Source organism: Meles meles, chromosome 3 (genome assembly GCF_922984935.1).
Source record: "Meles meles chromosome 3, mMelMel3.1 paternal haplotype, whole genome shotgun sequence".
Classification (NCBI taxonomy): Eukaryota; Metazoa; Chordata; class Mammalia; order Carnivora; family Mustelidae; genus Meles; species Meles meles.
This window is the reverse complement of record NC_060068.1, coordinates 145,316,700-145,342,614: the sequence shown is the minus strand read 5'-3', so window position 1 is coordinate 145,342,614 and position 25,915 is coordinate 145,316,700. Positions and strand designations below refer to the sequence as shown.

The 25,915-nt window shown below is 35.9% G+C and overlaps 1 protein-coding gene across 2 annotated transcripts in view; it reads left to right on the top strand.

Annotated features, from left to right (window-relative positions):
- The window catches only part of ITGA1 (integrin subunit alpha 1), a 168,420-nt gene that overhangs the window by 127,848 nt on the left and 14,657 nt on the right, over window positions 1–25,915 (top strand). For both annotated transcript variants that reach the window (XM_045998899.1, XM_045998900.1), the window contains 11 exons: window positions 2,279–2,445; window positions 3,812–3,948; window positions 5,951–6,061; window positions 8,055–8,264; window positions 10,039–10,119; window positions 15,555–15,631; window positions 18,341–18,430; window positions 19,804–19,906; window positions 23,127–23,240; window positions 25,433–25,537; window positions 25,700–25,804. In XM_045998899.1, the coding sequence (XP_045854855.1) occupies window positions 2,279–2,445; window positions 3,812–3,948; window positions 5,951–6,061; window positions 8,055–8,264; window positions 10,039–10,119; window positions 15,555–15,631; window positions 18,341–18,430; window positions 19,804–19,906; window positions 23,127–23,240; window positions 25,433–25,537; window positions 25,700–25,804 (1,300 nt within the window). The remainder of the gene's footprint in view (window positions 1–2,278; window positions 2,446–3,811; window positions 3,949–5,950; window positions 6,062–8,054; window positions 8,265–10,038; window positions 10,120–15,554; window positions 15,632–18,340; window positions 18,431–19,803; window positions 19,907–23,126; window positions 23,241–25,432; window positions 25,538–25,699; window positions 25,805–25,915) is intronic.

Here is a 25,915-nt window from a genome sequence, read left to right as displayed (position 1 = left end):
CCAGTTTTGTTTCAAAGATTTCTTAAAAAGCTCAAGAAATTAAAAATAGAGCTTCCCTATGACCATGCAATTGCACTACTGGGTATTTACCTCAAAGATAAAGATGTACTGAAAAGAAGGGCCATCTGTACCCCAATGGCCACGGTCGCCAAACTGGAAAGAACCAAGATGCCCTTCAATGGATGAATGGATAAGGAAGATGTGGTCCATATACACGATGGAGTATTATGCCTCCATCAGAAAGGATGAATACCCAACTTTTGTAGCAACATAGACGGGACTGGAAGAGATTATGCTGAGCGAAATAAGTCACGCAGAGAGAGTCCAGTATCGTATGGTTTCACTTATTTGTGGAGCATAACAAAGAACATGGAGGACACGGGGAGATGGAGAGGAGAAGGAAGTTGAGGGAAATTGGAAGGGGAGGTGAACCATGAGAGACTATGGACTCTGAAAAACAACCTGAGGGTTTTGAAGGGGCAGGGGGTGGGAGGTTGGGGGAACCAGGTGGTGGGTAATAGGGAGGACAGGTATTGCATGGAGCACTGGGTGTGGTGCAAAAACAATGAATACTGTTATGCTGAAAATAAATAAATTAATTAAAAAAATAAATGAATGAAAATTAAAAAAAAAAAACAAGCTCTGAAAACTTGTCCTCTTTTACCCCCAGTCAGTGCTTTATCACTGATGGGCCAAAATGACAGAGTTGTACCCTGTCATTGCCCAGCAGAAAGGACCAGACCAACAGACAGGGACACGAAGACCAAGATTTACAATGCCAAAGGAGGGATTGAGAGTGGATATAGGTGGCAGGCAATAAACAGAAGCCCACCCCAATCAGGGACTTCCAGGAGCAGATATGGAGAGCCCCATTTTGTGGAATAAATTGCACCATAACCCCTTTAAAGACCTTGTTGGGGCAGAGGGATGTGCAGTGGAAAGTGGTCAAGGCAGCCTCATTCCTGAAGGATCCAAACTACTAAGCAGGGAATTAGACATGCTAGTTCAGTGCTGGTGAAAGAGAAAACTGGTTAAAAGGCATTAGAAGGTATTTGCCAGTAAGTGTTAAAGAGCCTTAGAATAATCATACTTTTTAACAAGGAATTTGTTTCCTAAAAATTTTTAAAGATTTGATCTACATTGAAGATATATAATCTTTAGAGTCATCACAGTACTATGGTAGTAACTAGTTTTTTAAAAAATAAATTAATGAAGGACCGAGTAAATAGATTACAACACATGCATATGTTGGAATAGTATATTGCCATTAAAAATAATGTTCCCAGAAAAATACAGATATTGGAAATCTGTTCATTATATTATGATGCCTTAAAAGTATGTATGGATGTATTTGCATATGTGTATCTCTCTCTACACACACACACACACACATCTATACGTATAGAGCATTCTGCAGAGGAAAAGAAGCATATCAAATATTAATGGTGATTATTGCTGAGTGGTAGAATTACAAGTGATTTCTGTTTTCCTTGTTTCCTTTTTTTATGTTTCCATGTCTTCTATGGGTAAGATGTTTTAAAAGAAAAATCATTAGAATTTTTTAATGCAGAAGCAAGTCAAAGACTTATGTATTCGCGAGATACGTAGCCATAGTACTCGTACTTGTCTGTACGAGTATTCCAGTGCACAAGAGTTGTCCCCGGGCCTTGGGATTCTTTCCAGATTGGGAACAAACTCAAAGATTCCCAAAATGCGGTTTTGGTTCTGAGGTTGCACCTGAGCACGTGGTTCCATCTTCCTTCCGTCATAGGCAAAACAGATTTTTGGCTTATGAACTGTAAGGAATGAAAAATAATTTTCCTTCTAGCCCTTTGAGTTCTTGGCTGACACCCCTGTAACAAAAGACAGATTAACAAGAGAAAAACAAACAAGTTTATTAACACGCATACCCCATGTATACATGGGAGATACCCAGAGAAAAATGAGTAATTCTTTGAGGTGGCTTAGAATTCAGACTTAAATACCATCTTATTAGAGGAAGGAAAGAAAGTGTGTAGGCCTCCCTGGGGAGAGAAAACACTGCACTCTGCTCATGCACATGTTCTCTCTCACACTCACTCGCTCTCTCAAATAAATAAAATCGTTAAAAATAATAAAAAATAAATCTTTTTTAAAAATCACCAAAGAAAGTGACTCCTGCGAGCCCAACTATACACAAAAAAGAGTCCCCATCAGCGCATTCACACTGCACTCCCATAATGATGGCATTCATTAAATATGAAGATAGGGAAATAATCATCATTGTTTCTGTTTGTAGGTCCCGAGATGTGGCTGTAGTTAAAGTGACCATGAATTTTGAACCCAATAAAGTGAATATCCAAAAGAAAAACTGCCGTGTGGAAGGAAAGGAAACAGTATGCATAAATGCTACTGTGTGTTTCGATGTGAAATTAAAGTCCAAAGAAGACACAGTTTTTGTAGCTGGTAAGTGTCTTATGTGTACCAAGTACTTTGGGGGCAGGAGAACAATACATTTGCTCCCACATGATGACATCCAGTAAGATATTGTATTTTCCCCGATGATAGGGATCTGCATATCAGATTTGCCCCTGTGAACATGTTGAACCTTGAGAAAAAATCTACTGAAGAGAGAATATGTTACAGAACCCAATAAAATCTGGAGCAGAAACCATATGCTTATATGCAATGGTCTCCACAGTCCCTGGTTCCCCTCTGGCTCTCCCATTTACCACAAACTACGATGTGCTAAAAACAATAATAATAATACCAGTTCAGAAGTAGAGTTTGGACATTGGGCTCCATAGGAGCCCGGTTTTCCTTCCTGTGGGCTTTCACAAACCCTCTCTTTCTTCTCCTGCCCTCTCTTTACTAAAAATGCTATTGCAAAGGACGTGAATGCTTTGCCATCCCCACTTTCTGAGATCTCTTTGCTCAACTCAGAATGTGATCTTGGTTTTTGAGCATCAGACATGTTGTGTGTGTGTGTTCTCAGGTGGAGTCTAGGAATGTCCTCCTCCCTACCCATACACTTCCTGAGGTGTTTTTATAATGATATTGAAATATGTTGGCGTCAAAACTGTGGAGGTCATTGGCTGCAAAAGAGTAATTTACTCTATAAGCCAAACGTAAATAGAATATGAAAAATCATTAATCCTTAAGATCTGTTCTTCTTAGTTTGCTCTACATGTGCATAATTATGCTTTCCAAGAGCCCTCTGACTAGTTTTAGGTATAGAAATATAAAATATGATTTACATTTCCACATACAGCATTATTTCACTCTCATTTATTTTTATAAAATAAGCGATCAAATAAGTAGAATTATTGCCTTTTTAGAAAGTATAGGTTTAACTTGTTTTTTATTTTGGTACACCTATTTTATTAAACTTATTTGGTAAGCTTCTTTTATCACATGCTTTGAAGAGTCTGAAGTGACTTTTTCATAAAAAAAGAATTCGTTAGTGTGTATTTTTGTGTCTATTGAAATAAAATCAATATTCTAAACAGGGCTTCAACATTGCTAAACTAAAAAAATGATTTAAGTGAAAACCCAATAAACACAGGCATGATCAGAAATTTAGTTGATATGCTGGTGTACATGTTGTAGGAGTGTGTGGATGTGCCGATGTACACACACACACACAGAGAAAGTAGTTCTGAAGGTTATCGTCATGACAGGGCTACCATTGTACTACAGTAGTGTAGATAAGCTGAGTAATAGAAACTTTCTGTTGACTGTTTGCTCAAGAGATTTTTCTGTAATGCTAATTTAATGAACAGAACCATATGAAAATCACCCCAAGCAAATATTTCTGTCGTTTTGTTTCCAGATTTGCAGTACCGTGTCACACTAGATTCACTAAGACAGATATCACGAAGTTTTTTCTCTGGAACTCAAGAAAGAAAGATTCAAAGAAACATCACAGTTGAAGAATCAGAATGCGCTAAGCTCTCCTTCTACATGTTGGCAAGTAAATCATATGTTATAACTGCTTTATTCCAAATCAAGAATAAAGCATAAATGTCTTATTTCAAGTCAATCTTATGATTTTTATTTCAAAGTGCACATGATGAAGTAAACTTCGTTTATTTTTCAGAAAATCACAGGCCTGATCTTCAAATTTCCAGATGCATTTCATAAAACTATCTTTCGTCTTCCCTGTGTGTGTTATCAGTCATCCATATATTATGGAATAGTAGAAGGCACATGGCACTAGTTGATAAGAAGCCTGAATTCATTCATCCATTCATCCATTCATTCATTTTTTACATTTATTCACTTATTCTTTCAAATTGAAAACATCATTTAACTTTTGTGGGCCTCATCTGTCAAATGTGAATCACATTTGATGTAAGTGCTTACATGTCCTAAGGAGAAACTGTTGGGCCATATGTTTTTGGGGGTCCTTTCTTGCCCACTGAACTATATGTTTCACTCTTTGACTTTAAATCGAAGAGAAAAAATCTGCTATTTTCTATCATCCATAGGCTTTGTGCTACCTAAGTTGCTTTCTATTACACTAATAAGGGAGGCTTGGGAAGCAAATTATTAATCTCCAAAGATGACTAGGAAGCCAGTCTGAAACATTTAAATACATTTTATTGAGTCATTAGGTATAGAGAGAATGTTCCCAATAAGGGCAGGGGTTTTTTAACATTTTCTTATAATGTACATGATACTTAAAGAAAAAAAAAAAAGAGGGAAGAGTGGATGTAATGACAAAAATACTGATTTTAGTGACTGAGACAGACTTGAGACTTATACACGATCCTGGAACTTTAAAGGAAAACAGGCCAATTTCCCCCCACCTCTGATTTATTTCTGTATTCTTGATGTATTCATAGTCTATATTTTTAAAATATTATAGTCAGGGGAGGAAAGTGACAGGAAACATCCCTGTGAGTGTGCTGTATTTTTCTTCGGTGATTTTCAAATCAATATTCCCCATAGTATATATCAAAATTAACTTATCTGTCAACACTAAGATCAATCTATAATCAGTAAGAAAAAAAAACTGGAGCTATCCTCCTAATTACTTCATCAGAACTGAGCATTTAGGAGTTAGAACTTGTATAAAATTTGAAAGGGTATGAAACCAGATATGCCCCCGCCTTCAACCTGCTAGAAATCACTTAGTGTATATTTGTCTAAAATGTAGAATCTAGCTATGTGTAGGCACTTAGTGGTAAAAGGAATGATCTAGCTTCAAAATTTCTAAAATTCTTTTGGATTTTAATAGATACATTGACATTTGCTCTGGAGTCAGCCAAGATGGAATTTGTCTTAAAGCTTCCCACATTCCAAGTGATTTTGACCAAGTTGTTTAGTCTCTTAGAGGCCCAGTTTTTCATTTGTAAAATAATGACTATAATAGTTATTCATCTCAGAGGACTGTTGAAATACTTCTCAATAATGTGTGTAAAGCTCATAATCCCAGACATGCCATAAATGATGCTGTTGCTCATGATATTATAAAGCAATATTGATTGCATTCATATTACTTACATATCATTTGACATTATAAAATTCTTGCAACTCAAGGCATATATTATACTAATGAAATTCAACTCAATTTAAAGCAACTTTGTTCATTTGAAGTTGGAAGTATTATGTAGCAGTTTTTAGCTCAAGATCTCAAGAGAAAAGATATTCCTATGCAAGGAGCCCAGAGTGGTATATGCTGACATGGCAAAGTATGGCACATCCTGTTACTACAGGAGGGCTGCTGAGAAGCTGGATGTCTCAACTGGTCATCCTGAAGCCTTTGCATTTGGCGGTGTCCCTTATCATGGTAGAAGGCAGTCTCTCTCCAGTGAAGCAAAAGCCTGATGACATCATGTCAGATCAGGTGCACAAAAATGCTCCAGTAACCCTGACCTACAGGGACAGAAGAAGGAAGCCATAACAAGGTCAGAACATGCAGCAAATATGATACCAATGATAAAATATGTTGTGTTTCAATCTGTAGGACAAGCATGACTTTCGGGACTCTGTAAGGATAACTTTGGATTTTAATCTTACTGATCCAGAAAATGGGCCTGTTCTTGATGATTCCCTCCCAAATTCAGTACATGAATATGTAAGTCGGATTTTTTTTTTAATTCAGAATGCCTGCAAGTGAACATATTGGGGGGGAAAAAACCCTAAAACACATACACACACACATACAACCCTAACTCATTTTTTTAAAAAAAAGGAATGAGACTCTTCTAGACTTTTCTCAACTCTTCTGCTTCCTATTCTTGGAGGAACTTACAAATAGCACCTATTTTTATCTCCCCTAAATTTAGGACCAATTGAAAGAAGGACATGGGTTAGCCTACAGGAATTCCCTTTATTACTAATAAACACCGGGTTCGGGTATGGCTTAGGCATAGTGGGTGTCCTCCTATTGAACAAGGCTTAGACCACAGATAACCAAGTGCATCATCAGCAGTGCTCATCAATCTCAGGTCTCTTTCAAGGGGGCCCACCTCATAAAACTTGCAGGATGAAGATAGAGAGCAAGAATGTATGGCTCCCATGTGCACAGGGCTGCCCCAAGAGCAGAAGACATGGGAAGGGTCTGAGCTGTATTCACCCTGCTCCTGCTTCCAAATCCACAGAGTCCATTGTCTTGCCCATGAGAAAGAGCTGAGTGAGCAAGTAGAAAGATGGGGTAGCACCAGTGGAGGAAACGTTCAGGGTGGGGAATTTGTTTTCTCTACACCTGTATCTTTTACTTTCACTTTCCTCCTTTCAAGAATCATGATTGGGTGTCTTATATGTACCAAGCTTCAGAGTTTACAGTCTAACCTAGGAAACAGGTATTAGTTGGATTAAAGCTTGTGGTCTGGAGGAAAATTTAATTGTTTGATGGGAACTTCTGCCTAAGCAGACAGAAGTTGTGACATTTAAATTGAGACCTGAAGCCTAGGAGGATTTTCCATCCTATTCACAGGAGTGGAGGGAGCAGTGTTTTATGCACAGAAATATGTGTAAAATGTCTGAGGCATAAAGGAACTGCACTAAACTCTCTAGTGTGGCTGAACCTGAAGAGCGAGGTGGGAAGGTGATGTGGGATAGGGAGGGAGGCATAGGAAGGAACCAGGTCATTCTGGGCTTTATGCTACTGCACAGATATCTTGAAGCAATGGAATGCTGTTGGTAGTTTTAATTGTTTCAGTGATAGCACTGGATTTATATCTTTTTAAGGATTCCTCCAGCTGCAACGTGGAGAGTGATTGGAGGAACTGTGGTTGGAACAAGAGTGTTTACAGGAGACCACTTAGGAATCTGTTGCATTAGTTCAGGAAGAATAAGGATGGCTAGACTAGAGGTGATGGTGGCAATGGAGAGTTGGGAGTGCTCAGAAGAGAGGTAGAATGGATAGCTCTTAGTGAAGGTTTAGACAAGAGGGTGGAGCTTAATGGGAAGATGAGTCAAGGAAACTCAAATTATGTGGCTTGACCATTTTTTACTTCTGAGCTTTATTACATTTCTAAGGTTTTTATTCTTTTCAATAGAAAATCTCATAACGGAGGTTGAGTGTCGAAGTGTTCTCTCATAGATTTAGATCTTAGAGTACTTGATTTGATTTTTTTTAAAGATTTTATTTATTTATTTGACAGAGAGAGAGAGATCACAAGGAGTCAGAGAGGCAGGCAGAGAGAGGGTGGGAAGCAGGCTCCCTGCCGAGGAGAGAGCCAGATGCGGGGCTCGATTCCATGACCCCAAGATCATGACCTGAGCGGAAGGCAGAGGCTTTAACCCGCTGAGCCACCCAGGCACCCCTTGACTTGATCTTTTTGAAACTATTCTACTGTGGCAGACTAAAGCCAGCAAAAAACATGTGTGAAAACTGTGTGTTTTCTAAAGGACTGAAAGAATTTATATTCAGAAGTTCATTATTTTTCCCTATAAATTATAGGAATAAACCTAAAATTCCTCATGGCTTCTGCAGTGGAATCTGTTCTCTTTATGAGTTGCTTAACTTAGTTTGGCAATAGGTCATTTCACTAAGCAGGTTAATAAGTAATTTTCAATCATGCTTAACTAAATGTTGAAAAACGCTTTCCTGTGACCATTTTCAGATTCCTTTCACCAAAGACTGTGGAAACAAGGATAAATGTATCTCGGACCTCGCCCTGAAAGTATCCACCACAGAAAAGGACCTGCTCATTGTCAGGTCTCATAACGATAAGTTCAATGTTAGTCTCATGGTCAAAAATAAAAAAGACAGTGCCTATAACACCAGAACCATAGTGCACTATTCTCCAAATCTAATTTTTTCAGGAATTGAGGTAAACTTTTAGTTTTATATTTGTTTATTCTTGTAATAATCATTTATTGAGCCTACTTTTCCTGCTAATGAACTAATTGTTTTTATTGGGTTTAGAAGAATAGAGAGCATTTTGGACAAATTATTAGTACTCGCTAATGGTGAAAGTATGAAACTTTTTTTAAAAAGTTTTTTTTTTTGGATGAATGTCTTTAGAGATCTATGACTTTTCTTAGATTCAGTATGAGGATAGGATCACTGATGTATCAAAATCATACATTTTATAGAGGCATTACATAGCTGAAATTGAGACAAACTGAAAGAAAAATATAAGCATAACAGAGTCAAGACAGTTGAACAGAGGTGCAGAGAGAGGAATGTATATATGGACCAGAAAATATTTACATGAAGAAAAATCAAGATACCGCTTCTCATTTTCTATGTAAGATCCTTACATTGGCAAGAGAGATGTTAAATTATAATGTGTCATTGTCATAACAGTTTTTTTCGTCTTGGCAATAACATACAGCTGCATAAGATACTATATCAGCAATAATTGGTACTTCCATATTTGAATTTTGCTTTTAATTCTGATCTCTGAATGAATCCCCCTTATTTACAATTCTGTCTATGAATTAGTAATATGTATGATTCACATCAAAAACCATGCCCTTATTCATACAATATGAGAACTCTATTGTATAGTTTCTGTAAATTCAGACTTTCACTGATATTTCTATTTATTAAGATACCACTTAAGGACATGATGACTAACAGAGGCTTAAAAAATGTCCTCCCTTACTACCACATATTTTAGATTCAGTAAAGAATGTTCATTGTAAATCCAAATGTGCAAAGTAATGCTAGAAAAATGTTACCACTGAATTCTTCTCTGGAATGTGGACTATGTTAAAAATCATTGCCAGTAAGTATCCTCTTCAACTAACTTCATGGCTTTGGTAGAGAGGGAGGACTATAAAAATAAACAACGTGTCTCCTCTACTTCTATTAACAATAAAAACCGTAATAATAATGACAACCTTTTCCTGACTCATATTATGTTCCAGGCACTGTTCTAAGCATTCCTCTTACTCAATTCTCATTAAGTAGACAGGTATTTTTGTACTACAGAGATTCTAAGATAAACCCTTTCTGTTACATTTTAACTTTGCTGTAACCGCATTTTACAGTTGATATATTTACTTAACTGGCAGCATTTCCCCTCCTCTTATTCGTACACAAAATAATGGTGAGTCTCCTACTATTCCGTGGCATTTACAGTTTGATGAAATTGAGTATGACTGACCTCACTCGACAGAAAATCAGGCTCAGAGAAGTGAGCCTTTCTCCTTGACCAGGAGAAAGCTAATAGTGATGGAGTCAGAAATGAACTCCTGGTGGTCTCAGGTCCAAACCTGTGCTCTTACCACTGAGTAAAACTCTTCTCATGACAACCACTCATTGCAGGCTTCCATGTGGCAGTCTGATATGTGTGGATTATTTCATCCAGCCACCTAATCACCCTATGTGGCACATGCTGTTAATACGTCCATTGTACAGTGGGACACCTAGACAAGATATGCGATGTAACTTGCCTTTCAGTCTCCATCAAGTAATGTTTTCAGGTTTTCCATGGATGGTGAGACAGGTGATCCCATAATGCTGTGACTCTCCCAGCTAAACTGAGAGACAAATCTTAGCAAGACAGAATCCAAGGCACAGCTGGGAAAAATCTGGAAAAACCAAGCTCAAGTATTTGTGTGTCTGCTCTAATTCTGCTTACTTTTTCTTCCAAGGCTATCCAAAAAGACAGTTGTGAATCCAATCAAAATCTCACATGTAAGGTTGGATATCCTTTCCTGAGAAGAGGAGAAGAGGTAAGCAGATTATAAAACATACATGTGGCAATTGGATATGAAAAATACTGTGCTCAAAGTTAAATGTATAAATCCCTCTAATGGTATTTTAGGATGATGCAGATGAAGAAGGTTGAGTTCAAGATTTTTGAGATATTGGAATCAAAAGTCAATTAGTGCATGAGTCAAACTCAAACACTAAGACAAAATTTAAAATTATACTTGATATTTTATCCGATAGTAGTAGGTTTTTCTGGCCTGTAGACAAAACAAATCTTCCAATTTTTTAGAATCTTTTAGAACTTTGTATAGAAACTCCTTTTTCATTTCTCTCTCTCTTTTAAATAATATCCTCATTGATATATAATTCACATACCATAAAATTCACTTATTTAAACTGTACAGTTCAGTGGGCTTTTGTATATTCACCAAATGGTGAATTCTGCAGCCATCACTACAATCAATCTTAGAACATTTTTGTATCCCCAAAAGAAACTCTGTACACATTACCAGTTACTTCTCTTATTTCTCCTCCAATCCCTCCCCCAATCTCAGGCAACCACTAATCTACTTTCTTTCTTTATGAGTCTACCTATTCCGGACATTTCATATAAATGGAATCATATAATCTGTGGTCTTTTATAACTGGCTTTTTTCATTTACTAAAATGTTTTCAAGGTTCATCCATGTATCAGCAGTTCCTTTTTATTTCCAAATACAATTCCATTTTGTGAATGTAACATTTTATTTATTCATCTATCATTTGTGTTGTTTTTACTTTCTGGCTACTATGCATAATACTATGAATATCTGTGTACAGGTTTTAGTGTGGGATGTTTTCCATTCTTTTAGGGTGGAACTTTTTGGTTAGGTGATAACTATGTGTAACATTTTAGGAAACCTCAAAACTGTTTTCCAAACTGACTGCATCATTTTCCATTCCTACCAACAATGTATGTCTTTCTTCACATTGTTACTGCCTATGATTTTGATTTGCATTTCCTTAATAGCTAATGATGTTGAACATGCTTTCATGTGCTTACTGACCATGTGTATATCTTCTTTGGAGAAATGTCTATTCAGATCCTTTACTGTTTTTTTTAATTGAGATATCTTTTTTGTTATTATTATTGAGGTGTGAGAGCTCTTCATATATTCTGCTTTCAAGTCACTTATCAGATATATGATTTGCGTATTTTCTCCCATTGTCTTTTCACTTTCTTTTTTTCAAAGATTTTATTTATTTATTTGACACAGAGAGAGAGTACAAGCAGGGGGAGCAGCAGGCAGAGGTGGGGAGAGAAGCAGGAGCCCAATATGGAGCTCTATCCTGAGATCCCGGGATCATGACCTGAGCCAAAGGCAGATGCTTAACCAACTGAGCTACCCAGGCGCCCCTGTCTTTTCACTTTCTTGATGGTGCCCTTCGAAACACAAGATGTTTACTTTGATGAAGTGTAATTAATCTATTTATCCTTTTGTCCCTCATGCTTTGCTGACCCAAGATCACAAAGATCTACTCCTATGTTTCTTTTCAAGAGCTGTATAGTTTTAGCTGTTACATTTGGGTCTCTGATTCATTTTGATGAACTTTTGTGTGTTGTGTAAGAAGGAGCGGGTCCAACTTCATTCTTTGCGTGTGGATATCCAGTTGCCCCACACCATCTTTTGAAAAGGTCATTCATTCCCCCATTGAATTGTCGTAGTTCCTTTATTGAAAGTCACTTGACCATAAACGTATGGGTTTATTTCTTGATTCTTAACTGTATTCCATTGATTTATATGTCTGTCTTTATGTCAGTAGACTGTTTTGATTACTGAACTCTTTTGCAATCTGAAAATGTAAGTCTTTCAGCTATGTTTCCCTTTTCTAAGTTGTTTAGCTCTTCCAGGTCCCCTGTATTTTCATTTGCACTTTAGGGTCAGCTTGTCATTTTCTGCTAAAAAGGCCAGCTGGGAGTTTGATAGGGATTACATTGAATCTGCAGATCAGTCTGGCGAGTATTACCATCTTCAAGATATTAAGTCTTTGATCCGTGACTATGGGATGTCTTTCTATTTATTTAGATCTTCTTTAATTATTTTCAAAAATGTTTTGTATTCTTCATAATACAAGTTTTACACTTCCTTGGTTAAACATATTCCTAAGCATTTATTCTTTTTTAATGCTATTTTATTTTTGTTTCTTTTTTTTGAAAGAGAGAGAAAGTGGTGGAGAGGGGCAGATGGAAAGGGAGGGAGAGAATCTTAGACAGACTCCACACTCAGCACAGAGCCCAGCATGGTGCTTGATCTCATGGCCCTGAGATCATAATCTGAGCTGAAATCAAGAGGCAGATGCTTAAATCACTGAGCCACCCAGGCACCCCTTTTAATGCTATTTTAGATGAAATTCTTTTCTTAAATTTATTTTCAGATTGTTTATTGCTCATGTATAGAAATACAAATGATTTTTTAATATTGATCTTTTGTCTTGAAACCTTGCTGAAATTATTAGTTCTAATAGTTCTTTAGAGGATTCCTTGGGATATTCTATATATAAGATCATGTCATCTGCAAATAGAGGCATCCTCCCCAAGCCAATGCCTTTTATTTCTTTTTTTTGCCTAAATACCCTGGGGAAAACCTACAGTAGTAGTTGAACAGAAGTGAGGAAGTGCTTTCATGTCTTTTTGAAAACACTATTTGTTTCCATGAAAAACAAAATAGTTGATAAACAACATATTTGCATATATTTTCTTTGAAGTTTACTTTTCAGTATGAATATTTGCTTCTCTATTCATATTGAGTTAATCAGGGAAATATTTAATCAAAGTGATGAGATAAGAAGATACTTTACTGGGGCGCCTGGGTGGCTCAGTGGGTTAAAGCCTCTCCCTTCTGCTCAGGTCATGATCCCAGGGTCCTGGGATTGAGCCCTGCATGGGGCTCTCCACTCAGTGGGGAGCCTGCTTCTCCCTCTCTCTCTGCTTGGTGCTCTGCCTACTTGTGATCTCTGTCTGTCAAATAAATAAATAAAATCTTTAAAAACAAACAAAAAAAGAAGATACTTTACTTACTTGACTTAGTCTTTTAAAAAAAGATAGAAATACTGTCCCAATCTCAACTTCTTCACATTATAATATTTTTTAATATAAAACTTCAAAATAGATCTTTGTCACCTTTATCGCATATCCTAAAAAGATGACAAACACTGAGTTAGACATCTGGAAATGACAGAGTCATGTATCTATAATGAAGTCTTTTAGCTCCTCTTTTTGCAAATGAGAATTCAGAAAGGTCTTTTCCCTTCACACATATGGCATGGCTACTAAGGACTGAAAAGACTACAAATGACAGTAATTATCATTGAATTCAATAAACCATTTTAGCTATGAAAATAACTAGGTGTACCAGTTTACTTTAGGAACCTCATTATCAAGCCCATTTCTTGACTATCTCAGATGAAATTTGTTATGAAATTGCATTTCTTCCCTAAAAATCTATAAAACATATATCATATTTGAAAAATACACCCATGATTCCTCTATTTTGATATAGAAATAGTGAATTTCAACTCATTTCTACACCTTCCTCTGACCACTTTAATTAACCATGGAATTATCTCCATTTCCTTAAGAATAATGATATAGTCTGTGTTACATTTTAGCATTTAGAGATATTAATTGCAATCTTAATTATTTTTCAATCACTTTTTTCTTTCTTTAACAATTCCTCGCAGGACACCTGGGTGGTTCAGTGGATTAAGCCGCTGCCTCAGTGGATTAAGCCGCTGCCTCCGGCTCAGGTCATGATCTCAGGTCCTGGGATCGAGCCCCCGCATCGGGCTCTCTGCTCCGCAGGGAGCCTGCTTCCTCCTCTCTCTCTGCCTGCCTCTCTGCCTACTTGTGATCTCTCTCTCTGTCAAATAAATAAATAAAATCTTAAAAAATAAAAAAAAAAACAATTCCTCGCTACTTAGGGTAAAAGCTTAAATCCAAGCATCTCATGCCATCAATATAGAGATGAGAAGATAATTTGCAAGGGATTTTTGCATGGGCTTTACACTTTGAATATGCTTTGACATCAAGATCTAGATTTATGGTTTAAGCATTTCAGGATCATGTCAATATGGAATAGGACCTTCTTCAACCCTACTTCTCTGCTAGTATCTTCCTGAGGTCTAAAGATTCAAAAATGCCAAAACTTAAATGTTCAGGCCAGTCAGGGGTCTAATGAAAGGCAGGGAAAAATGAGCTCACTGAGAGACAATTTGGCAGTTTGATCCTTTGTGAAGTATTATAGTTCAACCCACCCAGTAATCTCCTATTAGAATTATGATTATTATTTCAAAGCAAGAAGCATACTGCAGATCTGCATTTTTTTAATGTAACTCAAAATATATGTGGCAAAGAAAGTACAAAAGAAAACTCCACACATTATATGGTACAACCATGCAAATCTCATGACACCTGAATTCTAGTCATCCCGTCTCTGCATGGGCCTAAACTGATTAAAAGAGCTTTCAATATCAAACTCTGTCCTGTCTGGCACTTAATCACAAAGGTAAAATTTTATGTAGTCTCTATTAATTGTGCATTTTGAGCCATCTTTTTGGCTGGCCAAATTCCAAAACACTCTAGTTAGCACAAACCAGGATTAGTTTTCAGAACAGGAAATACAGCTTTATAAAGATTATCATGAGTGGTCTTGGACTAGATCTTTGTTGAGGACCTATTTCTTCAAATAAGTAATCCAGTTTCTGGCCTGCCTGTCAGTGTTTATGAAGAGTCTTAATTATATACTTTATATGCTCAGGCATAGTTTTTAAAAATAAGTTACCTGTATCAGAATGTAGGTATAACAAAAACGTTTTCCAGTTTTTCTTAGGTATTATTTTAACTATGCAATTTGTAAGCAAAACTTACTACATTATTATTATTATAGTTTACTTTATTATAAATAAGTCTTTTATTTTTTCATTTTGTTTTTATTCCTTAAAAGTCCAAAACTTTTTTGTACTATCAAATTAATGGAACCAAGTAGGTTTTCCCCTATTTTATAATGAACATATATAGGTGGTAGAAGTTTACATATTAAAGAGGCTTTAATTATGACTATTTCATAATTACATTGCTTATGATTGTGATTTGGTAGAAATGGTAATATAATACATAGAATGTACCTTCATGGTAATAGTTGATTTAGTATAAATTATTTTTATTAATGTGATTTGATTAAAGTGTTTAAATTCAATATTAATATACAAAGCATATTATCTATTTACACCTAAAAATATATGTATATCTTGTTCTGTTTTTGAGATGTGATTAGGTTTTATTTTCTAAGGTAATATTTCTTAAATAACTTTGCAGTTTCAGTCTAGGTAATATCATTAATGTAATTAAATATTTTCACCGATGTAAACAATTTACTACTTTATCTGTTACTAAACTAAAAATATTTTTATTTCATAGGTTACTTTCAAAATATTATTTCAGTTTAACACATCTTATCTCATGGAAAATGTGATCATTCACTTAAGCACAACAAGGTTGGTTGATATGTATGCGTGAGTGTATGTGTATGTCAATGTATAAGTATGTAATTTCATTATTTAGAATATTTTGCTTTATCAACTCACTGGAACTTTTACAGCTTTTATGAGACCAGTAAAAGTAGAAGGAGTGAACCCCTTTACTTCACAAAAATATCCTTATGATTAACTTAAAATAAGAAATTTAGAATTAATGCACCTACCAATATTAAAGCATTGATTCTATGAGCTGTATGAGCTGTAAAACATGTTGCAATCACACATCACACATCACTTACATCTGCCAAATTGCATTCAAATGTATTTAAAAATTTCTACAGGATTGTATTTAAAAATTTCTACAGGATTGCTATTTTTTTTAAAGATTTTATTTATTCATTTGACAGAGAGAGAGATCACAAGTAGGCAGAGAGGCAGGCAGAGAGAGAGGAAGGGAAGCAGGCTCCCTGCGGAGCAGAGAGCCCGCCCGATGCGGGGCTCGATCCCGATGCGGGGCTCGATCCCGATGCGGGGCTCGATCCCGATGCGGGGCTCGATCCCGATGCGGGGCTCGATCCCAGGACCTGAGATCATGACCTAAGCCGAAGGCAGCAGCTTAATCCACTGAGCCACCCAGGCGCCCCTACAGGATTGCTATTTTAACTTGTACTGGCTGCCTATCAAGTTCAACTGGATCATTAGATGGACTTAGAGTTTTATGATGCCCTTTTGTAGTTTAATACATTTTATCCAAATCAGTCAGAGCTTCTGAAAGATATCACAGAACACCCATATAACAAATAACAAATAACAAAAGGCTAATGAGGCAATTGAAATAGTGTCTTAGCTTTCTTCTAAGTATTGTCACTCACTGGACCATAAACTCCTTGAGATAAAATTCTGTCTTTTGTTGCTTTATTCCCCAGTATATAGCGTGGTGCCTCACATCCAATAATTGCTGAATAAATATAGATTGAATAAATAAATGAGAAAATAAATTAATGGGTAAATGAATTCTGTATGCTCAATTTAATCCAGCTCAACAAATATTTATTTGGCATCTACTACAGACAAGATATTGAATTCATCACTATAGGGAATATAAAAATTAATAAGGATTTAAACTTCATAGAGTAAACATTAAATAGAGGGCTAAGACTAATATATAAATTATTATAATATAGGGTGCAACAAGGAAAATGCATTAGAGAAATAAAAACTGTGTATCAGGGACATAGTAGAGGTTAAGTTATATCTACTTGGCAATGAGACCCCAAGAGACCTTTATCAAGGAGATTATAATTAAGAAGGACCTTAAAGGTTGGGTAGCAATTCATAGGTTAGTAAATGGAATTAGATAGAGCATTTTAGGAAAAGTACACAGCTTGAGCAAAAACTCAGTAGTGAACCACTAGACCTACTGAGGGAATATCAGGTAATCCATTTTATCTCAAATACAGAGAATACAAAAAGGGGTAACAGAAGATAAACAGGGAGTGTGCATCCCACCATGTTGTGGTGAGTATTGAATGTCAGAATAAGGCACGTTTACTTAACTAAGCAAACCATAAGGAGCCAGAAAAGTTTTTGAGGGGTGAAGTTTATATACAGAACTAGCTGTTTCTTAGGAAGACTAATTTGGCCACAGTAGGGAACAGATAGGAGAAGAGGGGACCAGTTATAGCAAAAGCCCTGTCCCACAAATATCTATAACCCAAAGTAGGGTGCTGCTTTTGCTCTACTCTAGCTCACACCAAGCCACTTAGCACACTTGGCAAAGCCATTGAGAGGTCCTCATTGCCCATTCTGTGAGACCAAATGCTAGGTGCTTGGTCACTTGGTGGAGAGGGTGTGTGTGATAAAAGTAATGAAAGCTAGCATCCATTATTTCCTACATCTAGGCACAATGTTAAGAACTTTACATGTACTATAGTCATCATTTATTTATCACTTATGATAAATCCCCATTTTATAGATGAAGAAACCAAGGCAAAGAGAAAGTAAATAACAATCCCATACATGCTGACCCCAGAGCCAGTGTTGGTAACTGTTATATCCCTCACTGTGCTTTTTTTTTAAACACATGGGAGTATGAGATATGCATATGCATGTATAAATATTCATGCCTTTACATAATGTATAATTTAAATGACAACTTAAATCAAGGGAATAAATCTTTAACAAATAACATAAGCATCAAATAATAAGCATGGAAAGACAATTAAAACAAGAAAACCAAAGATTTTATATTGACTTTCCACCATGTAAACCTAGTCACATCTCTTTGTGAGGTCCTCATCTGTGAGGAGTAAATAAGAATCACTTTCTGATCTATGTTAAAAACACAAATTCCTAAGTCCCAGCTGAAACCTACCTACTAAATCTATATTTCTAGGAGCAAAGCCCAGTAATCTGTGTATTTAATGATTGAGCCAAAGTTACTTACCCATAATCTTATAGAAGTTTGAGAAACCTTGGACTATATCATTCTGGTTTTCAACCCTAGCTACAATTCAGAATCAACTTGGGAAATTTAATAATACCCATCTCTGACCTCCCTCCCTACCCTGACTGAACAACAACAACAACAACAACACAAAAACAAGAATTCTACTCTTTTATGCTTTTGTTTAGTTGGCAAGATAAGCTTGCCTTTCAAATGCTCAGAAATGTCTCTAAATAGTCAATAGTTTCATGATTTGTCTGAACATGCTGTGTATTTTCTAGTGACAGTGAAGAACCTCCTGAAGCCCTTTCTGATAATGAAGTAAACATTTCTATCCCGGTAAAATATGAAGTTGGACTTCAGTTTTACAGGTAGGAGGAAACTGCATTTTTATGTTGATGCCTTTCAACAAACCCAGTGGTTCTCAAAGGGTGGTTCCTAGCCAAGGGCATCAGGAGCACCTGGGAACTAGATAAATTCTTGGCCCCACCCCCAATCTACTGAATCTGATTCAGTACTCTGGGGCCCAGAAATCCATATTAAACAGGCCCTCTGGAAAATTTTCATGCCCTCTAAAGTCCCCGCATGCTAAATAATCTTATATGTGAGGTGCTAATGATCCTGGATTGCATTAGCAGTTCACTCTAAACTCATTACCAGTCCAGTCTAAACTCTGAAGACCTAGGAGAAGTAATTTACAAATGCTAGTGTTCTTGGAGGTCACCAGCATATTTCTTAGCCATAATTTCTCATTGTGAGGGATCTGATCAGCCTGGCCATTCTGGACACACTAGATTAAATCTTTCTTATTGATAAGGGCTGTTTACTTCTTGCATTATTCATAAATTGTCCTTTCCCCTAAGAACTTTCAATCTATCCAAACACAAATCATATTGGCAATGTTTCCCACTACAAATTCTCTTGCTTAAGCAAGACTCCAAGCTTTTGCTAAAAAAAAAAAAAAAAATACATGCAATGTATATAAAAAGTATAAGAATCAGAGGCAAGTTTAGCCTAAAAGTCTTATTTTATTAATTTATTTTCTATGGTACTTTGCTTTTTCTGATAACAACAAAAATGAGAGGATTATATGGTATATATACAAATAGATTTTGTATATATTACTTAGCCTCTGAATTCTATTTGCTGTTTTCTATCTGTTGTTATCCACTTCCCTTGGTACAATGATTTTGCCAAGTATTTTTCATTTTATTAAAATAAAATTTTGGCAAACACCTATGTATTTTTATTATACTTCATTCCACCAAGTTCATCCAAAGAACATGGAGAAGTTGTATGGGAAAGAATGAATTTTTAAATTTAGCAGTAAATATAGGACTTTAATATGAAAAGCTTAACTTTTTTAAAATCTATTTAAAATTCAGCACTACTAAAAATATTAAGTTTTAGCCTCATTATTCACAAAATATAAATGATATTAGTGAATTAATAGAAACTTTCACTTGGTAACAATGAAACTTTTATTTTAAGGTTGTATATATTTTGACATTTTAAGGCCAAATTAGCATCAGTGACTTACTGAACTAAATTATATAGTCTTTCTCATTCTCACCCTCCTCAAAGAATTAACTGTAGGTTTCAGGGCAAAAGAATTTACCTCTTACTTGAAATCTCTACAAGTACTTTCTGTGGGATTACCTGGTATAAAGAAAGAAAAAGAGTGAGGTCAAGTAAAAGTTAAACTTCATTGTGTTTTGTTTTTCTTCTTCCAATTAATTCTAAGCTCTGCAAGTGAATACCATATTTCAATTGCGGCCAATGAGACTGTCCCTGAAGTTATTAATTCTACTGAGGACATTGGAGATGAAATTAATATCTTCTACTTGGTAAGAATCTACCTCTAAATTAATATTGTCAAGGAGTAATTTATAAGCTTATAAATTAAATGAAAGTATTAACAGACACATAGAAACATGTTGATTCAACAGTTAATCTCTGTATTTTATAATTTCACTATTTTGAAATAATTTTACTCAAAGAATTGTTTATAATTACACTTTGAAGCAATTTTAAAAACTAAGGCACAAATTTCCTCCTAACACATGCTTTGGTTGACTTCCTAGAAAAAGTAAGTTTATAAAACCAAAGAGACACTATCTATAAACCTATAGATTTTATTTACATTATTTTTTCCGTATGAGTGAGAAATGCACTTATAAAAAATAATTATGTCTATTTCAGAAATTGATTACTTCACATATCTTGGTAATATTTTACTTTACTCAACAAATAAATACATATCTCATTCTCCTCATTGCTGCCTTCCATAGGTATCATAGTGTAACTTACGTTCCTCCTACCATATCCTTAAGTGATGTTTTCTATTACAACAATTATTTTTATCTTTGAATTCCTCATAATGAATTTTTCCTAACCATTATAGCAAGCAATTTATGGAGCTGAACCAGACTTTCATTTTAGGTAATGCCTACTTACAGACACAGACTAAAGTTAATATTACTCAAGTAAAAGAGGGTCCAATTCAAATGATGAATTTAAATATGTATTCAGAAGTATGAAATAATACAACATTATTATATGTGAAAATAGTCTCAGTCTCTTTGGAAATTGCCAACAGTGGAAAAGGAATTTCTCTTACAAGTAAAATAAATGTATCCTCTCAAGATTCATTCCATTGTTTTTAATCTGTGCTCTTTGCTAAAATTTCTATGACAAGCTTATGGTGGAAATTAGCATGAATGACACTCATCTTATTACTGAGATTAATTTTTGAAATTTTGGCTGCCAAGTTCTTCTAGCCCTATTTGTTTTCCTAGATTAAAGAATTCAACAAAAACACAAGGAAGGAACAAAGGAAGGAAGGGAGGGAGGGAGGGAAGGAGGGAGGAATGAATTTTGAATATTATAGATCTTCTCATGGTTTACTAGGGTCCAAACTTGAAATAGGTACTCTTAAACTATTATAAATAATGCTGATATAAATAACATTGTTAAGAATATCCCTGACCATAATTTTTTTAATCTCATTATTTTGCTGGGATAAAACTTAAAGTTGGAGTAATGGAATTGGAAAAAAAAAAAAAGTGAACATTTTCTTAGGTGAGACCCATGAATGAATTTACTACTAGAAATGTACCATAGAAAATTATTGGTGATACAAAGACTTATTCTCAGAGATACTCTTTTTTTAAGTTTATTGGTTTATTTGTTTGTTTGTTTGTTTACTTATTTGTAAGTAATCTCAACACCCAACATGGGGCTCAAACACACGACCCCAAGATCAAGAGTCACATCTTTCCTGACTGAGCCAGCCAGGCACCCCTGGAAAATACTGTTACCAGTATCATTTATAGCAGTTTAAAAGTTGAAACCTGGGAACAATATAAAAGTTTAACCACATAAAATTGCTTAAATAAATTATCAGATAATTATTCAAGGGAGAGACAGCTAAAGAGGACACATTTTAGATTTAAAAAAAACTTAATTCTGCTATTTACTAGCTCTGTGACCTTGAAAGTTCTTTATTCCCAATTTAACCTTTCTTCTTATAGGTAAAGTAGGGATATTAAGAGAATCTACCTCATACGGTTGTTAACAAGGTTAAAGGCAATAATGTAAATAAGAGAATTAGCATAATGTCTGGAATATAAATAAATATTGAACATAAATAAATATTGATATCATGGTTATTATTAAGCAGCGAATGAAAGTCATATTCTCAAGGAATCTCTAAGTTTATGGTAAAAGACCATGACAATACATTTTATAAATGGGGTGCCAAATCTTGTATTTTATATGATACGAATTTTATGATGTATACATATATGCAAATGATAGATAAATTGTACACTAAAGTGTTACCAATGTAGTAGAATTGTAGAAAACTTCCCATTTATTTTCAATATTTTCAATGTTTCTGTAAAGAACATTGTTTTTAATCAGAAGAAAATAAATGTTAATAGCAGATTACATGATTTTTTTTATTATTTACCAGAAAACAGATGGAATTAGAGTGGGAGACCATGGCAGGCAAGTTTAAGGCATATTACAATAAAAAGGGACAAGAGTCAAGGAGCACGCTTAAGAGGCCAGGCACAGCTGGTCAGGAATTCCTAGAATTCCAAGATTAAGGGATGCATTTCGTTTTTAGCAACCACAGGGAATTGTTTCAGATCTGTGTAACTCCCAGTCCAGAAGGCTCAGTTAAATAGATCAGTTGGATTTTCTGGCAGCTAGATTTAAGGAGCTCCCTACTCACCTAGGAATTCAGCCTAGGGAAGATGTAAAGAAGGTGTAGGTCCTGAAAATTATGCTTGAGTGGAAGAAGGGAGGCCCATAGCACCTGGTTGCTCCAATTCTACCTGTGAGGACTTTTGAATAGTAAATTCAACTTCCTGATGAATTTCATCCTGCCTGGCTTTCCTTCCCTATGAGCTACACTCACCATTGGTGGCATGCTGTGATATTCAGTGGGAATTGTAGTTTAGTAGATAAAAACATATAGGCAATGAGAGAAGAATCAATGTGACTCTCATCCAACTGGATGATCAGTCATTATTGACAATAGTAGCCCTAGCTGGAGATAGGATAGTGAAAGGAAGCAGATGGTTATCTGGTTTGCCTGTGCAGTGGTGGCAGAAGCCATGTGGCTGGGCTGAGAAATGATTTGTGGGCTTAAGGGGTTACAACAAACTGGTTGAGTCAAACAAAATAGGCTCACCTGTGCTGAGTGGGTCAAGTAAATGTTCTCCTTCCTTCCCACCTCCAAAAGACTAGGAGGTCCAAAAAGATGATGAGCATAAAGAAATTTAATTCTGACTTTTCTTAATCCCAGTCCTATTTTGGGAGTGGGAAGATGAAAGAATAATATACATTATAGCTAATACATAAGGCACTATTAAACATCCCTATTTTATTCTTGTTTAATCATGCCAGTTCTCTGTCCAGTGCCATAAGCGCCTGCATTCACTTTCAGATTCAAAATATTACACAACTTAATTCATCACTTAAGGACAAATGTCCTACCTAATGCAGAAAGGGTGCTGTTGGAAGAGGAAGAGAGGATTAATTTTTTTTTTCCTGTAGATTAGAAAGAGTGGACATTTTCCAATGCCAGAACTTAAGCTGTCAATTTCATTTCCCAACTTGACATCAGATGGTTATCCTGTGCTATACCCAAGTGGATGGTCGTCTTCTAATGTAAGTCATGTGTGCCTTGGAATGACATCATAATTATTATCTTCTTCAATTTGTATTTAAAGCCTTTTGTTCTGCATGCCACTTGTGATAAAGAGCTTTACCAAAGTGACCTGGAGAAGAATTTAGAAAATTTTAAAAATAATAATAACTTCCACTGGCTATTTTATAGATGCATTAGTTTCCTACAACAGAAATTTATTCCTTCAGAGTGCTGGAGGCCAGAGTCTGCGATCAAGGTGCCAACAATGTTTGTTCCCCCTGGAGGTTCACAGGGAGAATCTCTTCCATGCCTCTCTCCTAGCTTCTGGGGGCTGCTGTCACCCCTTGTATGCCTGAGCTTGTGGGAGCATAACTGCAGTCTCTGCCTCTGTCTCCACATGCCTGTCTTCCTTGAGTTTCTGTGTCTTTGCCTCTCCGGTCTCTTATAGTATACTCATCAGTGAATTTAGAGCCCATCCTAAATGGAAGGACCTCATCTGGAGATCCTTAATTACAACTGCAACAAACCCCTTTCTTTTTTTTTTTTTTTTTAAGATTTTATTTATTTATCTGAGAGGGAGGGAGAGAGAGAATGAGCACAGGAGCAGGCGGAGGGTCAGAGTGAGAACCAGACTGTCTGCAGGCAGGGAGCCCCAAGCTGGGCTGGAGATCATAACCTGAGCTGAAGGCAGAAGCTTAGCCAACTGAGTCACCCAGGCGGCTCCAAATGACCCTTTTTCCAAATAAGGGCATGTTCACAGGTTCCGACTGCTAGGACTTGGGCATGTCTTTTTGGAATACTAGTCAATCCACTCAAGTGGATTTTAGATAACTACTTGTTGACTTGTGCCTTAACATGTCTGTTAGAGCTTTAATATTTTTGAGGTGATCAAACATCTCTAAAAAGAGACTTCTTAATTGCTCCTAAGCAATTTAGCAGCTGCATGTAAAACAGTAAAGCACGTTTTTATTCACTTACCCCAAGTAATAGCAGTATCACATCCATTTTGTACCTATAGCTTTGATTGAGTCAATGTGATAAATTGTGTTGGTTCAGTCTCTAAGACGTAGAAAATCACAGTGAAAGTTGAAGCAATGCACGCATATTATCAGCATTTGACAATCTGTCTTCTCTTCAGAGACTTTTTTTAAGTTAAAATATTCTCAGAAATCAAGAAGTAAAAACAGTGATAGTTGGATTATGATCTTTAAATGTTTCCCTAAAAACAAGGAAAAAATTAAATCTCTACCATTTCTGGGACGCCTGGGTGGCTCAGTCGGTTAAGCCGCTGCCTTCAACTCAGGTCATGATCCCAGGGTCCTGGGATCCAGTCCTGCATCAGGCTCCTTGCTCAACAGGGAGCCTGCTTCTCTCTCCACCTCTGCCTGCCACTCTGCCTTCTTGCGCACTCGCGCTCTCTCTCTCTGACAAATAAATAAATAAAAATTTTTAAAAATCTCTACCATTTCTCTCTAATCCAAAAAAGCAAGTTAGTGAGGATGTAGAAAGACTAAAATTATACTTTTCCTATTACTTATGAACTTTAAATTTATTATCTTTTATCAAGGCTGTAGAGAGTTTTGATGAACAAAATGTTTATTAGAGTTAAGTCTAGAAAAACAATCTAAGAACTAGCTGTCTTATAAACATGGCATCTTAACATTTATAGGGCTGCTGACTTACATCTTCTTCCCACATAGACCAAGTATCTTACCCTTGGTGTTTAGAGACTCCTGAAATATTATTGGATGAATACACAAATACAGATGGAAGCTCATCTCTTTTTTTGTTTGTTTCACAAACCATCGTATGAATCATCATATTGAATAACAAATGCCAACCCTTTTTTTTTCCCACCATAGTTTTAATTTCTTTTCTCTGTGTTATGGGAATTTACAACTAATATTTGATGAAAAAAATAAATTAATGAGTATGTTGCACGATAGTAAATTCCACTAGCACCCTTCCTTTTTGATAACAATCTCCCTGATATCTATTACAATTCAAAAGTAGCATGCTAACAGTCATTATTACCTGGGAGTCGGTGTATATGGCTACTACAGAATAGCTTCTTCCATATTGCACACTCCTGAAGATGGATCTTTCATCTGTGACAATGGCTGTCACTCAGATGCTTCATGTTATTATACCAGGTCATTTCTCCCTCTGACATCTGGCATTTTCTCATAAAAGAAATATTTTCACTTCTTAGAATGCGAACTGCAGACCCAGTAGCCTTCAGGACCCTCTTGGCGTCAACTCTGGGAAGAAAACAATTATATCCAAACCTGAAGATCTCAAAAGAGGCACAATTCCGGTAAATACAGATAACCAAGACAAGTACTAGTTTTATCTCACGCCTTTTACGTGAATAAATTCAATATCAACCTAAAAATAGCTATCTTGTAGAATATCTTCATATGGTATCTTTTTGTCAAATGACAAAGGTACTAATATGTACCTCTGATCGTTTAAACAGGACTGCAGTACGTGTAAATTTGCTACTATTACATGTAATTTGATTCCTTCTGACATGACCCAAATGAATGTTTCACTTATCGTATGGAAACCAACTTTTATAAAAGTAAGTGATTGCATTGTTCTCTGCAATTATTGAATTATTGAATTATGTTAACCAATGTTTGTTCATTACTTAGTATATACAAAGTACAGTGCTTCTGTAGAAAGAACTGGA